Consider the following 14,438-nt stretch of genomic DNA (forward strand, 5'->3'; position numbering starts at 1 on the left):
CAAAAAAAGGAAACCAGTCTGGTGGTCCCCAGCCATAAATAAGCTTTACAACAGAAGGAGGAAACTACTACATGATAGAGCTAAATCCCAAAAAGGAAAGGCATCACTGATCAATATTAGCAAGAAACTATGATCCCTCATAAAATCATCCAAGGCCAGTTTCGAAAGAAAAATTACCAAGGACTCTAAAGATAATTCAAAGTAGATCCAATGCCTGTCAGCCTGGGATGACATGCTCGACAAGCCACGATGCTTCGCTAGGGACGGCTTGCACCTGTCACCCCTGGGCTTTCGGATATTGGCAAAGGCTCTTGCCACCCCCATAGTGCCTTTTTTAGGCAAGGCTCAAAAGACAAACCCACCTCCACAGGTATCACAAGGGATAAGAAACTAAGAGTAATGTTACTCAACGCCAAAAATCTAAACCTCAAGATGCACGTACTCGAAACTCTCCTTAGCATGGAGAACATCGATATCTGTGCAGTAACAGAAACCTGGTTCAAGGTTCCCAAGAGCACCCCAGCACTACCAGGTTATACCCCATACCATGCTTTTCGGCCCCAAAACTTGGACCGAACTACAAAAGGAGGGGGAGTATCAATATTCGTCAAAGATACCCACACCTCCAGGTTGGTGGCACAGCACGAAGCATCAGAGACTATCCATGTGCAACTAACAGTGGGTAAAACTGCCTTCCAGTTTATAGCCTGCTACAGACCACCCTCCCAAACCCAGGAACCCCACTCGGCCTTCCTGAGAACACTGGAAAATATGAAGGTCTCTCCAAACACCATTATATTGGGCGACTTCAACTACCCAAACTTAGACTAGGAGCATTACTCTAGCTCCAACACTCTAGCCCATAGGTTCCTAGAATTTATAAACTCAAATGCTATGGAACAACTTGTTACCACTCCCACAAGAGGGGAAAACATACTGGACCTGATCATCACCAACATGGGGGCTCTATGCTCCAGACCAGAAGTGTATCCCTCACTGGTAAGATCAGACCATAAACTAATCTCACTGGATATTCACATTCCGACCCCACGCCCTGCCCAGAAAACCACAGTGAAAAACTTCTCTAAAGCAAATTTCACACTCCTCAAAACCGAGGTGGAATCCTTCAAAGCCCCGGGCCTGTGGAAAATACGGCCCAGACCGCAGAATCCTTTATAAACGCATTCTATGAACACCTTCAGGAATGCATGGATCATGCAATCCCAAATAAAACCAAGACCCAATCCTCCAAAGGTAGGCGTCCTGTCTGGTGGACCCCAGCCATAAACAAACTATACAATAGAAGGAGGAAGCTACTACATGATAGAGCAAAATCCCAAAAAGGGAAGGCACCTCTGATCAGTATTAGCAAAAAACTACGGGCACTCATAAAATCGTCTAAGGCCAGCTTCGAGAGAAAAATTGCACAGGACACTAAGGATAATCACAAGGCTTTCTTTAGTTATGTTAGGAACCTGGGTGGGAATTCCCAGATATGCTCAGAATTAGTCCAAAATGACAAAAAATACACCGAACCCACAGAGATTGCCAACATCCTAGCTGACAGGTTCAGCGCAAACTACTCTTCCCCACCAAAAGGGCAAATATCTATCCCAGCACAGTGCTACCCCTGACATCTCAGATGCTCAGGTAAGAGCCGCCCTCTCCAAAGCAAAAACCACAACATCAATGGGACCAGACGGTGTCCCGGGCTGCTTCCTACATGAACTCCAAGAAGAGCTAAACCCAAACATAAAACTACTGTTCAATCTCAGCCTTACTACAGGATCTGTACCCAAAGAGTGGCGTACAGCAACAGTGGTCCCTCTCCACAAAGGTGGTGCCTCAACGGATCCTGGAAACTATCGCCCCATAAGCCTGACTAGCTTGGTCTGCAAAGCTATGGAAAGGATCATCATGGACCTCATAAATAAAGATATTGGGGACCTACAGACACTGGATCCTACCCAGTTCGGCCTTGTTAAGGGCAGATCCTGCCTCTTAAACCTGGTCGATTTCTTTGAAACAGTCACCAAGGCCATTGACGAGGGGAAGGTGGTCCACACAGCCTACCTGGACCTCGCAAAAGCCTTCGATACAATACCCCACTCGGGCATTATAGATAAGCTCACCAGCTTAAATATAAACCCCTATGTCACTAGATGGGTTGCAAACTGGCTCAAGGACAGAACCCACATGGTTAGAATTGCTGGAGCCATGTCAGACTTCAAACCAGTTACAAGTGGTGTCTCACAAGGCTCAGTCCTGGGACCTCTCTTGTTCGGTATATATTTCTTGGAGGAACAGGCCAACACGGAAGGACTGTGGCTGACCAAGTTCGCAGATGACTGCAAACTGGGCGCCATAATCGACTCTCCAGCCGACACAAGCATCCTACAAAAGGGTCTCATAGAAACAAACAACTGGTGCCAGAGCCATGGCCTCAAGCTAAACGCCAAAAAGTGTATAGTCATCCCCTTTGGCAAACACAAAGTGCCCACAAATTACCACATAGGTGGTAATCCATTAAGTACGGAAGAAGTAATTAGGGACCTGGGTACCCAAGTTGATAGTAATCTCTCATTTGAAAACCACGTGGCCAAGGTTAGAAAAACATTTTATATAGCCCACATATTCATGAAGGGATTCACATCTAGATCAGGGGAGGTCATCGTGCCTCTTTACTCATCCCTCATCAGGCCCATAATTGAGTACAATGGCCCTTTTGGGATGTACCTTACCAGACACCTGCAGCAACTGGAAAGACCCCAAAAGTACCTCACCAAGAGGATCAAAGGGCTCAAACAGATGCCATATGCTGCCCGGTTAAAGACACTCCAGCTCTACTCAGTGGCATACCGTCTGCTCAGAGGCGATCTGTGCCTGATGTACAAAGCCACGTCCAACCAGGAATTAATGGACATGCTGCACCTCAGAAAATCAAAATCCCATCGAGCTACGCACTCGAGAGACTTGAACCTCAGCACTGAAATAAATAGGACATGCTGGAGGGACAGATTCATAACCTAGAGGCTCCCTTCACTCTGGAATAAAATCCCAGTCCAGGTTAGGCAGAGTCCCTCATTGACTCTCTTCAAGAGGAATCTTAATGAGTGGTGGGAGATCGTAGGTTTACCCTGGGTATCACTTCTGTGTCACTGTTAGACAGAGGCACAGTATACTAACCTCGAAAAAGGGCATAGCGAAATTCATTTAAAATGGGTGGCGAAAGCCAAACACACTCTGGCTAGGCTTATAAATGTCCTAGGGCAGATAGCCTAGTATGAACCTATGAACCACAAAGCCTTCTTTAGCTATGTCAAAAATCTAGGTGGTAACTCTCAGATATGCTCTGGGCTAGTGCAAAATGGCAAAAAATACACTGAACCAACTGACATTGCCAACATCCTGGCTGACAAGTTCAGTGCAAACTTTACCCCCCTCACCTCCAAAAGGGCCGGTGTCCATCCCAGAAGAATGCAGAGCCCCAGACATCAGGGACACGCAGGTAAAAACAGCCCTCTCCAAAGCTAAGAGCACAGCATCAATGGGACCGGATGGTGTCCCAGGCTGTGTCTTATATGAACTCCAGAAGGAACTAAACCCTCACCTAAATTCACTGTTCAGACTCAGCCTTACCACAGGCTATGTACCCAAAGAATGGCGTACAGCAACAGTCTTCCCACTCCACAAAGGTGCTGCCACAACAAAACCAGGGTACTATCGTCCTATAAGCCTGACTAGCCTGGTCTGCAAAACTATGGAGCGAATCATCATGGAACTCATAAACAGAGACAATGGGAACCTCCAGACACCAGACCCTACCCAATTCGGTTTTGTTAAAGGCAGATCCTGCCTCCTAAACCTAGTTGACTTCTTTGAAACAGTTACCAAGGCCATAGATGAAGGAAAGGTAGTCCACACAGCCTACCTGGACCTCGCTAAGGCCTTCGACACCATTCCACACACTGGCATCATAGATAAGCTCACCAGCTTGAACATTAACCCTATGTCACGAGATGGGTGGCCAACTGGCTCACAGATAGAACACACATGGTCAGAGTCGCAGGTGCCATGTCCGACTCTAAACCAGTTACAAGTGGCGTCCCACAGGGCTCGGTCCTGGGACCCCTCCTGTTTGGTATATACTTCTCTGAGGTACAGGCAAGCACGGGAGGACTATGGTTGACCAAGTTCGCAGATGACTGCAAACTGGGGGCCATAATCGACTTACCGGCTGATACAGACATCCTCCAGAGGGTCTCACAGAGACAGATACCTGGTGTCAAAACCATGGCCTCAAGCTGAATGCCAAAAAATGCATAGTCATCACCTTTGGGAAAACAAAGTGCCCACGGATTATCACATAGGTGGTAATCCACTAAGTACAGAAGATGTAATTAGGGACCTGGGGACCCAGGTAGATAGCAACCTCTCCTTCGATAATCACACATTGCCAAAGTAGTTAGAAATTCCTTCTATGTAGCCCACCTAATCATGAAAGGGTTCACCTCTAGATCAAGAGAGGTCATTGTGCCCCTCTACTCATCACTCATTAGGCCCATAATAGAGTACAATGCCACATTTGGAATGTACCGTACTCGACACCTGCAACAGCTGGAAAGACCACAGAAGTAGCTCACCAAAAGGATCATGGGCCTCAAAGAGATGCCCTATGAAGCTCGTCTAAAAAAACTCCAGCTTTACTCAGTTGCTTACCACCTGCTCAGAGGTGATCTCTGCCCAGGGTTGCCAGATTTCTGACTGGCCAGGTAGGGACAAAAAAAAAAAAGTCTTTCAGTGTAAGTGAAGACTAAAAAAAAAAAAAAAAAAGGTCTTCCATGTCTTTAATGCGGAACATCAAAGTTCTGGCTCGGGCCAATCAAAAATAAACAAACACAGAGCTACTTCTGTTTAATGCGAAACATCGCAGTTCCGCATTAAACAGAAGTAACTCTGTTTTGCGATGTTTTGATTGACCCGTATACCGGCATACGGGCCAATCAAAAATCGCTAAACACGGAGCTACTCCTGTTTAATGCAGAACTGCGATGTTCTGCATTAAACAGAAGTAGCTCTGTTTTGTGATGTTTTGATTGGCCCATATACCGGCATACGGGCCAATCAAAAATCGTTAAACACGGAGCTTCGTTTAATGCGGAACTGAATTAAAGTCACTATGCTAAAGGATATGGATACGGACACAAAAAAGAAAAGATGTATATACATCTCTAAAGCCAAAAACAATAGTGTCCACTTATGTAATTAATTAGTTCCTTGTGCATAGTGAGGCCACATGGGCTCACTACAATTATAGATAAGTTACTATATGTAAATCATAAAACTACCAGAACTACAAGTAAACAAATTGACAAAAACTTGTTATTATAAACATGTTCTGCATCTAGGCAGCAATAGATTCTTGTCTCAGATATCCTAGCTCATAGCCATCTACTTATAGTGCTGACTCTCTTGAAGAGACACAGGTTTAATGGAGACATAATTGTTCAACCCTGGGATCACTTCAGTGGCCCTGCTAGACAGAGGCCCAAAACCAATGAAGCTCAGCACATTCTGGCTAGGCTTCTCAATGTCACCCCTTGGTTCACTATCAATATTTGTAATACTCTAAAGGTAAAAAGTGTGTATGTATGGTCTCGAGCAGCACCTAAGCAAAGCAAACACTGCTTGTGATCATTGATATGGTCATAATCTGTCCCTCAGTCTCCTCTTTGGATAACATGAAACTAACAACCAAACAATAAAAAAAAATGAGATAAATATACCACATTTCTTGTATTGCAATTAGCATAGCCTGGTCTGGTTGAAAAGTATAGTCCAATGTATGGAGTTCAGGCTGGCAGCAAAGAAGTTCTGAGGATCACCATTATGCCCTAAGCCATCCACAGCAAGCATACGTATGACATACAGCATACCTATTACAACCTAAAGGCTTTGGTATACTGGTAACATGTTGGTCATTACATAGTAGTATCTTGTAAAGGATACTGTAACAGTGGTACTAAAGGACATCAACAAATACACTGATCTCTAACCTGTTTATTCACAGTGAGAACATTCCAGTTCTTCCTTACTATGCTTGGTACAGGCAGTCACATCATATACCTCAGTGTGTATTTATGTGGTATAGTTCACCAAATGACCATCAGACATTTGGGTTCATAAAATGTATAGATATGCTGGTCCGATACTATTGGAGCATCCAAACTCTTTGATTCAATATGGCCTGGACACAACAGACTAATGTATGCACTTTCTTTACAGACTGCAACAAAAAAGAAAGAAAGATGGCTAAGTGTATGCCACCTTTATACAGAGTACTTCAGGATGTCCAAGTTAATGTGTCTTCAGCCTAGCCAAAGAAAGATGGGTGCTCAACTCTGAAAGCCTGGCATGATGTTGGGCCACAGCTTCTGGCAAAGTTCCCAAAGGTTATGACTACAAGAGTGATCCACATGAAGAACATGCAAAGGTACAGAAGAGGTGTGTTGGAACCTTCTTAAAGGTGTATATTCCACTGTTCTGAGAATAAAACTGAGAAGAGAAGTGCGTGACAAACTATACAGCTTCCTATTTCTAATGTATTAGCATTAAAATTATATGCACTATGCATACAGCAATTACTGCCAGGTGTGTGAAAGGGACTGAAGATCATGATGATCAATACGTCCAGAAGATGATGATCAAGGAGTGCTAATTCTAGACCTTAAGTTACACCCTCATTCAAACTCCCAAGGCTGTAAGCTCACAAACCATCTCTGCAGGCAGGAATGACTGACAATACAGGACATCCAGCTGTCGCAAGTTAAAGCAATTCTCTAAGATGGGATCACGGGAATTTTCACAGTTTATCACTGACCGCAGAGACAGCAACCATATGAGTACTGTCTTCTCCTTTAACACCACTAATGTTTGCACTTGGTGGAACTCTTTACATGCAATGGAAAAAACAAATGGCAACATAATTCACTGAATATGATGTCCCGCTAGACAGAATGTAATTAGCCTTTTTATGAATCCTAGATTATGATGTGGCAAAAGGTGTCCATCATTTGTCGCAACCCTATCTAGGTAGCCCGTACACTCAATCAAATGTGCTTGAGGAAGTTAAGTCCACAATGTGATGCAAGCATTCTGTCCCATTTAAAAACAAAAGCAGCAGGAAACTGAACCTCTGTCCTTGATCCAAATGTATGTCAGCATCTAGTGTATAGCCTGACCTTGTACAAACAGCTTACAAAGACAATTCATCCAATGAACAAAGCCCTCTTTGGGGAAGGGCATAAGAGCTCTAACATGGTGGGGCCATGAGCAAGCCAGGAAATCAGTGGTCCTTGATGATGTCTCAACAGGTAGGGCAAACTCAGAAAACTGCTTCTCCATAGACAGCACTAGACAACAGTAAATGTTGTCACCCTCCTGGAAAATGTACTTCTGAGCAAACAGGATGTCAAAACCATGTTTATAGGCTGTCCTTGATCTGCTGAGGGCACTTAACTATTTTCCAGTGCTTTTCAGCACCCAGAAAGGTGAAGAGCTGTGGAGGTCATGAAGCACCTCGCACTGGTGAATGCCATCTTCCTTTTTCTAAAGCTCATTCACCAGTTTCTGAAAAGGCTGACCAAACAAAACCTCCTGCAAGAAAATAGACAACCAAAATGGACCTCCACAATGCTCTTTCCAGGGACAGTAGCCTTAGCCACACCAGCACATGCAGGCATATATCTGGCCATGCTGCCCTAACCGATGCATTAGCACAGTTAAAATTAAAGTGAATTGAAGTGGCAACTCATGATTAATACAGTTAAAGTCTTAAATCAGTTCCTCCCTAAACCCTGACTCAGGAAAGGCTTAAAGCTTTTTTAGCACTTGATCTACTAGGAAGAACTGGATTGAGAACATGTAAAATAAAACATTTGAGTGACTGGAGCCCCAACTTCACAGAGGAAACAAACTTTCTTGCTTATCCTATCCAGCAACTCACATTTTTCTCAACCAGCAAGGTGGCTAAAATTAATGTACTTCAAATCTTGACCTAAACCAAAGAAATTACAAACGAGTCCTAACAAGGATGCCTGGTCAGGATCCATGGGTTTACAGAGGTCATACACTTCTTGATGCTTAAATGCATTTTAAGAATGTATTTAAGCATCAAGAAGGTTTAATGGATTCTAAGAATGTTTGCACTTCCAGGCAGGACGTTTTAGGCACCTTTTCAAAGCTAGTGATCACACATCCTAACTGCTTGCATCCAAGGCAACTGCTTCCTCTGCCCCACCCTTGCTATGGCATTCCCTGAAGGTTTCTACAAGTGTAAAAGGGTTAGAGCACAAATACTCACTAATGAATAGTGTGACAGTGGTGGAGATGTTTTCTGTAAGACAAAAGACCGATACTTTTACAAAACATCCCAGGTTTGTTAAGAGAGGCAAATTGCTTATTACCCACACAAACCATTTTGGAAACTTTTATTTCTTTTTACGGGTGTTGCAAGTCTGAAAGAAGATGAAATAATGCATGTCGTATAATTAATATATACTGGTCTAGTAGTTTGCTCAGTTACTTATTCATCCGTGCAAATGCAGTGTTCCCCTTTCTTGTCTATTAAAATATGCATTTTTCCTGTACAGGTAGCAGAATACTTAAAAAATGATGAACAACAAATTTATTGTCTGAAAGATGAATCAGTTTACTAATAAAAGCCAACAAGACCATGAAGTACAAACAATCCAGACTTGCTGAACACCCTATAGTTCAAGCACCACCACCCTCCATGGTCTCCAGTGGTGACTCATCTTTGTGTAAAATGCCCAAGTAAAATGATTACATAATGGCAAGGGAAAGGCAGCAGGCTTGAGGACATTATTAGTGGCTGAACAGAACTGCAAATGTTTCTGCTGGCTGTAAAGCACAAGCAGTGGCATGAAGTGGTACTACACATTGATCTAGTCCTGCTTTGCCCCAGACATATTATATCTACAATGCTGACTGCACTACTCACAAGGTATAAACAGTAGGAGAATTAATGCACCGAATAAGACATGACTCTCCAGATGAAGGTCTGCCCAGCACAAGTCTGCTTACCAAACCTGTATCACTACTAGTATGCAAGGACCAAAATGTCTGTGAAAGGGAGCTGGCCAATTAATTATTTTTATGAAAGAATTGCCAAGCAATGTTTGATAAGGAAGACCTGACAACAGTAAGATACATATTCAAAAGTAAATGTATTTATTAAGCAAGTATCCATCTCTGAAAACAGGATGGAGAGAGAGAGAGAGCGACTGGGAGCACCTTTGTGGATTAACATGCCTCTAAAAGTGTACTCTGTGATGAATATTCTAAATAAGTATCTGATACTAGAAAGTATGCACTCTCTGGGACTGTCTTGGTCAGCAGGTGACACACACCCAAGACTCCTTAAGCAATAAAATGTCAGGACTGACCCACATACAAAACACCATAAAAGAACAGCCTTGTAAAACATGGGATATGACTAGCCAGTAAACTTCAAACAATGAGGAAAAAAAACAAACCCTGCTGCACAGATATCTTAGAATCTGTTTATGAACTACAGACCACATTCTGCAATAGTGTCTCGCAAAACAGGCAAGCCTTTACAGCAGAGACCACCTGCAACAAGAAACCTTTGAAAAAGGGTCAGCAACTGTCCCTTTTTTCCCCAAGGCACTCCTAATATGGGCAGTTGTGCTCTACAGAAAAAAGGGGAGGAAAAACGGCAAACATTATCATACCTTAAAGCAATAAAAGAAAAATCTAGCCAAGCTTGAGTTTCCACTGTGTGATTCCTTAAACCTCTTGTATTACAGGCACATGGGACATAGCCAAATAACCCTTTAAGGACATCAGGTGCTTCAGCTTTATGATATTTCTGAATGCCCATGACTTTTTTTCTTTTTAAGTCTGTTATGAACAAATTCAGGCCAATAAAGCCAAACCCCACTAGCTGTGGAAATACATGTTTCAGCCTTTTTATGGCTTCATCAGCACAACATAAGTGGACTGTTTGTATATCTTAAAGAAAAAAGTGGACTATGTTTAACTTATAAAAAGCAAAACTTAACACTGAAATAAAACACTAACATGACCAGAAATGGAAGAAACATCCATTTTGATAATGACTTAAAAGGACTACTGGTGAGGAGTGTGGACTGGTCAGCAAAAATCCACATTCTGTAAGGACTGTTACATTCTGGACATACGAAAATATAGGAATCATACCATGAAATAAACACACACTTCTAATTCTCTACTGAAAAAGTCACCATTTCCTCTAAGTGGTTTCTAACTACATGTAGTGAAAGACAATCCAAAGAACAAGTCAAAAGAAAAAGGCTACATTATTATTGGCTTACTCCTCCTCAGCAGCAAAGTAAATGCATACCTCATGCAGAGCAGCAGCTCTTTATGTGGTGCTTAGATAAAATACAATATTAAAAAGTAGGCAAAAGAATATCACAATCCGATGTTCTTTTTCATACCCCACCCTAGGAGCAACCCAACAATACTGTGGAATACAGTCTAGAGTGTGAGTAAAAGATATTTATTAGTACACCATATAACTTACGCTTTCTCCGTTTTAAATGCTTTTTCACATGCTGGGCAATAGAGATCATCATAGTATTCAATGTCTTCTGCTCTTTCAGCCACTCCTTCTGCTCAAATTAAAAATGGAAAAACAGAAGAGTTGAAATTTCTTAGCTGAACAGAATCAGCAGTAAAACTTAAGTGGTCATGTCATGTTACAGAATAAAACAGTCGGTCATATTCTTACACCTTCTTTATGTTACTCAGTCAGAAGGATATGTAGCCTACCAGAGGATGCACACAAATGCATCTGCATGAAACGTACTTACCAACATATAAACACAAAAGTTATATACTTACCATAACGATAGATCCATGTTGTCTGACTTTTTGTCTGGTTCAACTGTGGATTGTAGGATTGCATTGGCCTGATCTGACTATGGCACCAGTCAAAGTTCTTCAATTCCAGGGCTCTGACTACTCCCCTACTTATAAGCCCCTGCCCTCCACCCTACTACCTCAGGTTGAGTTTGCCCCCTGATGAATAATGTATACCAAAGTACAAGCAAGAAACATTACTCTAATGAAAAAGAATTTTATTCTGGCAACTTCTAAGTAGTATGAAATAGGCCATGACATGGTTATACAGCACTGGCAGTGGTGACTGCTTATTAACAGAGAATGCCAATGTCAACCGGTCTTTGGAGTCTCAATAGTGATCATTTTGGTAGGTGACAGGTGGGAGGGACGTTGAACTGGACAAAAATCAGACAACATGGATCTATCATCATGGTAAGTACGTAACTTTTGTATACAATGTTGTCAGTTTTCATCTGATTCAGCTATGGGACAGATTCCCAAGCATATATAGTCCCAGGTGGTATCAAGAAAGGACATTCCTAAGAATGGTGGAGCCAAAGGATGAACAAGATCTGGATTGTTCATCTAGTTTATAATGTGACACAAACGTATGAACTGTTGATAAAGTAGCAGCTGCACAGATATCATCAATAGGAAGTCTGTTGGCAAAAGCTGTAGACATGGCCACAGCTCTTGTGGAATGACCTTTAGGCTTAGATTGTAAGGATAAACTCTATTCATTGTACACAAATGTAATTCAATCACATAACCACCTAGACAAGGTAACCTTAGACACCACCTTGCCCAATTTTTGTTTGGAGAAGTTTATAAAAAGTTGATCAGACTTCCTGAAAGGCTTAGTTCTGTGAAGACAGAACCCGAGTTGGTGATGGATGTCCTGCATATGAAGCATGAATTCACCTTTATTAGAAAATCATGGGAAAAAAAAGAGTGGTAGATTTACCACCTGATTTAGATTAGTTTTGTATGCCACCTAAGGAATGAAAGAAACATTAGTTTGCACAGAAACCCTATCCTTATGAAAAAACAAGTAATGAGATCTGCAGGAAAGTGTTTGCATCTCTGATGTATGCTTAGATGAATTGACAGCCACTAAAAAATATGTTTTCCAAGACAGGAATTTCAAATCCACTGATGCTGCAGGCTCAAATGGCAGCAGAGTAAATGCTTGCAACATGACAGCAATGTCCCAAGGAGGAGCTGGATCTCTGAGTGGATGGCAAAGTAGGAAAGCACCCTTTAAAAAGGCTTTGGAAATCTTCAGTGATGCTATAGAAGAGTTGTTCTGGCCTATGTGAACTCTAGAGATGGCTGCCAACTGTACCCTGATAACGCCACTGGCTATGTGAATCTTGAGAAAGCGATAACTCCTTCTTTAAATATGAAACCAAGGTAACTTCCAACAAATGAAAGCAGCAGCCCTCTAACAGTTGAACTCCACAATTTGTTTTAAACACGGAACATACACAAACAACGGTTAAGCGCTTTCACCTGTACACAACACAGGCTTCATCAGAACTGACTTACATTTTGATTTAGCTCAGTTTAAATTACTTTTTTGGCGCCAAACAGAGCTCACAAATTTAAAGACACAATGTACCAAAATAATTTATCTTATACTACTAAATAATAATACCCAAATTTCATAAAAGCTGATCAATTCATTCAGTAAGTATAAAACTAAAATGATAAAACCTATATAAATATTTCACTCAAATGCATATCTTAATACTAGCAAAATCAATTATATATATATATATATATATATATATATATATATATATATATATATATAAAATATGTTAAAAAATATATATAACAGTATGATAACCTATGTATAAATATATATTAGTGTATAAAAAATAACTATATAATTATTACCATATATTAATTGTTAATATATGCAAATGTTATTAAAGTGTTATTAAAGTGTTGCATCGTTTAAAATATACTTAAAATATATTGAATGTGAGATGACTTACATAAGTAGAGGTTTAATTGAAATATTATCATTCAGACCGTGAGTAGAAGAGTCATCCGTGAATTATTGCCACCACATTTCACGGTAAGATAAGTGCCCTTTACTATCACCTCCCCTAGGGTCTGACTTAATAATATCTATAATACCAAATGTAAACTGATGATCAGAACCGTACTGGTTAATATGTCTATACAAAGCATTCTTATCATCTCCCTTTTTAATACAATACATATGGTCATAGATACGTTTATGAAACTGCCTCTCAGTTTTCCCAATGTAGAAAGCTGAACATTTTACACATAATGCGATGTAAACCACAAACTTTGTTTTACAATTTCCATGTCTAAATTTAATATAAGACCTAGATATATTGTCTAACCTCACTACTTCATCGGTGTTAATCAAATAACACCAATTACAACTACCACATTTCTGTGTATGTGTAACTTTATTACTTATTGATATTGGTCCTTTTTCTAAAATACTTTTTAAATTGGGACCCATTTTACTTACAAAATAAGGCTTGTTACCAACTATATCAGACACATATGTATCTGTCTGAAAGATATTCCAATTTTTATTTAAAATCTCTTTCATCTTATGTATATGTGGCCCATATTCCAGTATGCATGCTCTACTTAGGTCAGTAGACTTAGGGGTACTATTAAATATTCCTTTACTGTTGCAAGGATTTCTGTATGATACACCTAATAATGGGATATATTTAGTCCCCCATCCCTTGACTACTTGTTTTTTTACTTTATATTATAGATGTTATTAAGTCAGACCCTAGGGGAGGTGATAGTAAAGGGCACTTATCTTACCGTGAAATGTGGTGGCAATTATTCATGGATGCCTCTTCTACTCCCGGTCTGAATGATAATATTTCAATTAAACCTCTACTTATGTAAGTCATCTCACAGTCAATATATTTTAAGTATATTTTAAACATTTTAAACAATGCGACACTTTAATAACATTTGTATATATTAACAATTAATATATGGTAATAATTATATAGTTATTTTTTATACACTATTAATATATATTTATACATAGGTTATCATACTGTTATATATATTTTTTAACATTTTTTAATATTTTTTAACATATTTTATATATATATATATATATATATATATATATATATATATATATATATACATAATTGATTTTGTTAGTATTAAGATATGCATTTGAGTGAAATATTTACATAGGTTTTATCATTTTAGTTTTATACTTACACTTACTGAATGAATTGATCAGCTTTTATGAAATTTGGGTATTATTATTTAGTAATATAAAATAAATTATTTTGGTACATTGTGTCTTTAAATTTGTGAGCTCTGTTTGACGCCAAAAAAGTAATTTAAACTGAGCTAAATCAAAATGTAAGTCAGTTCTGATGAAGCCTGTGTTGTGTACAGGTGAAAGCGCTTAACCGTTGTTTGTGTATGTTCCGTGTTTAAAACAAATTGTGGAGTTCAACTATTAGAGAGCTGCTGCT

At 40.2% G+C, this 14,438-nt stretch overlaps 1 protein-coding gene across 2 annotated transcripts in view; it reads right to left on the bottom strand.

Moving 5' to 3' along the window:
- DNAJC21 (DnaJ heat shock protein family (Hsp40) member C21) overlaps positions 1-14,438 on the bottom strand; it is a 718,487-nt gene that overhangs the window by 376,059 nt on the left and 327,990 nt on the right. For both annotated transcript variants that reach the window (XM_044070174.1, XM_044070166.1), the window contains exon 7: positions 10,610-10,697. In XM_044070174.1, the coding sequence (XP_043926109.1) occupies positions 10,610-10,697 (88 nt within the window). The remainder of the gene's footprint in view (positions 1-10,609; positions 10,698-14,438) is intronic.

The sequence above is a fragment of the Protopterus annectens genome, chromosome 1.part0 (genome assembly GCF_019279795.1).
Source record: "Protopterus annectens isolate FY-2018-M chromosome 1.part0, PAN1.0, whole genome shotgun sequence".
Lineage (NCBI taxonomy): Eukaryota > Metazoa > Chordata > Ceratodontiformes > Protopteridae > Protopterus > Protopterus annectens.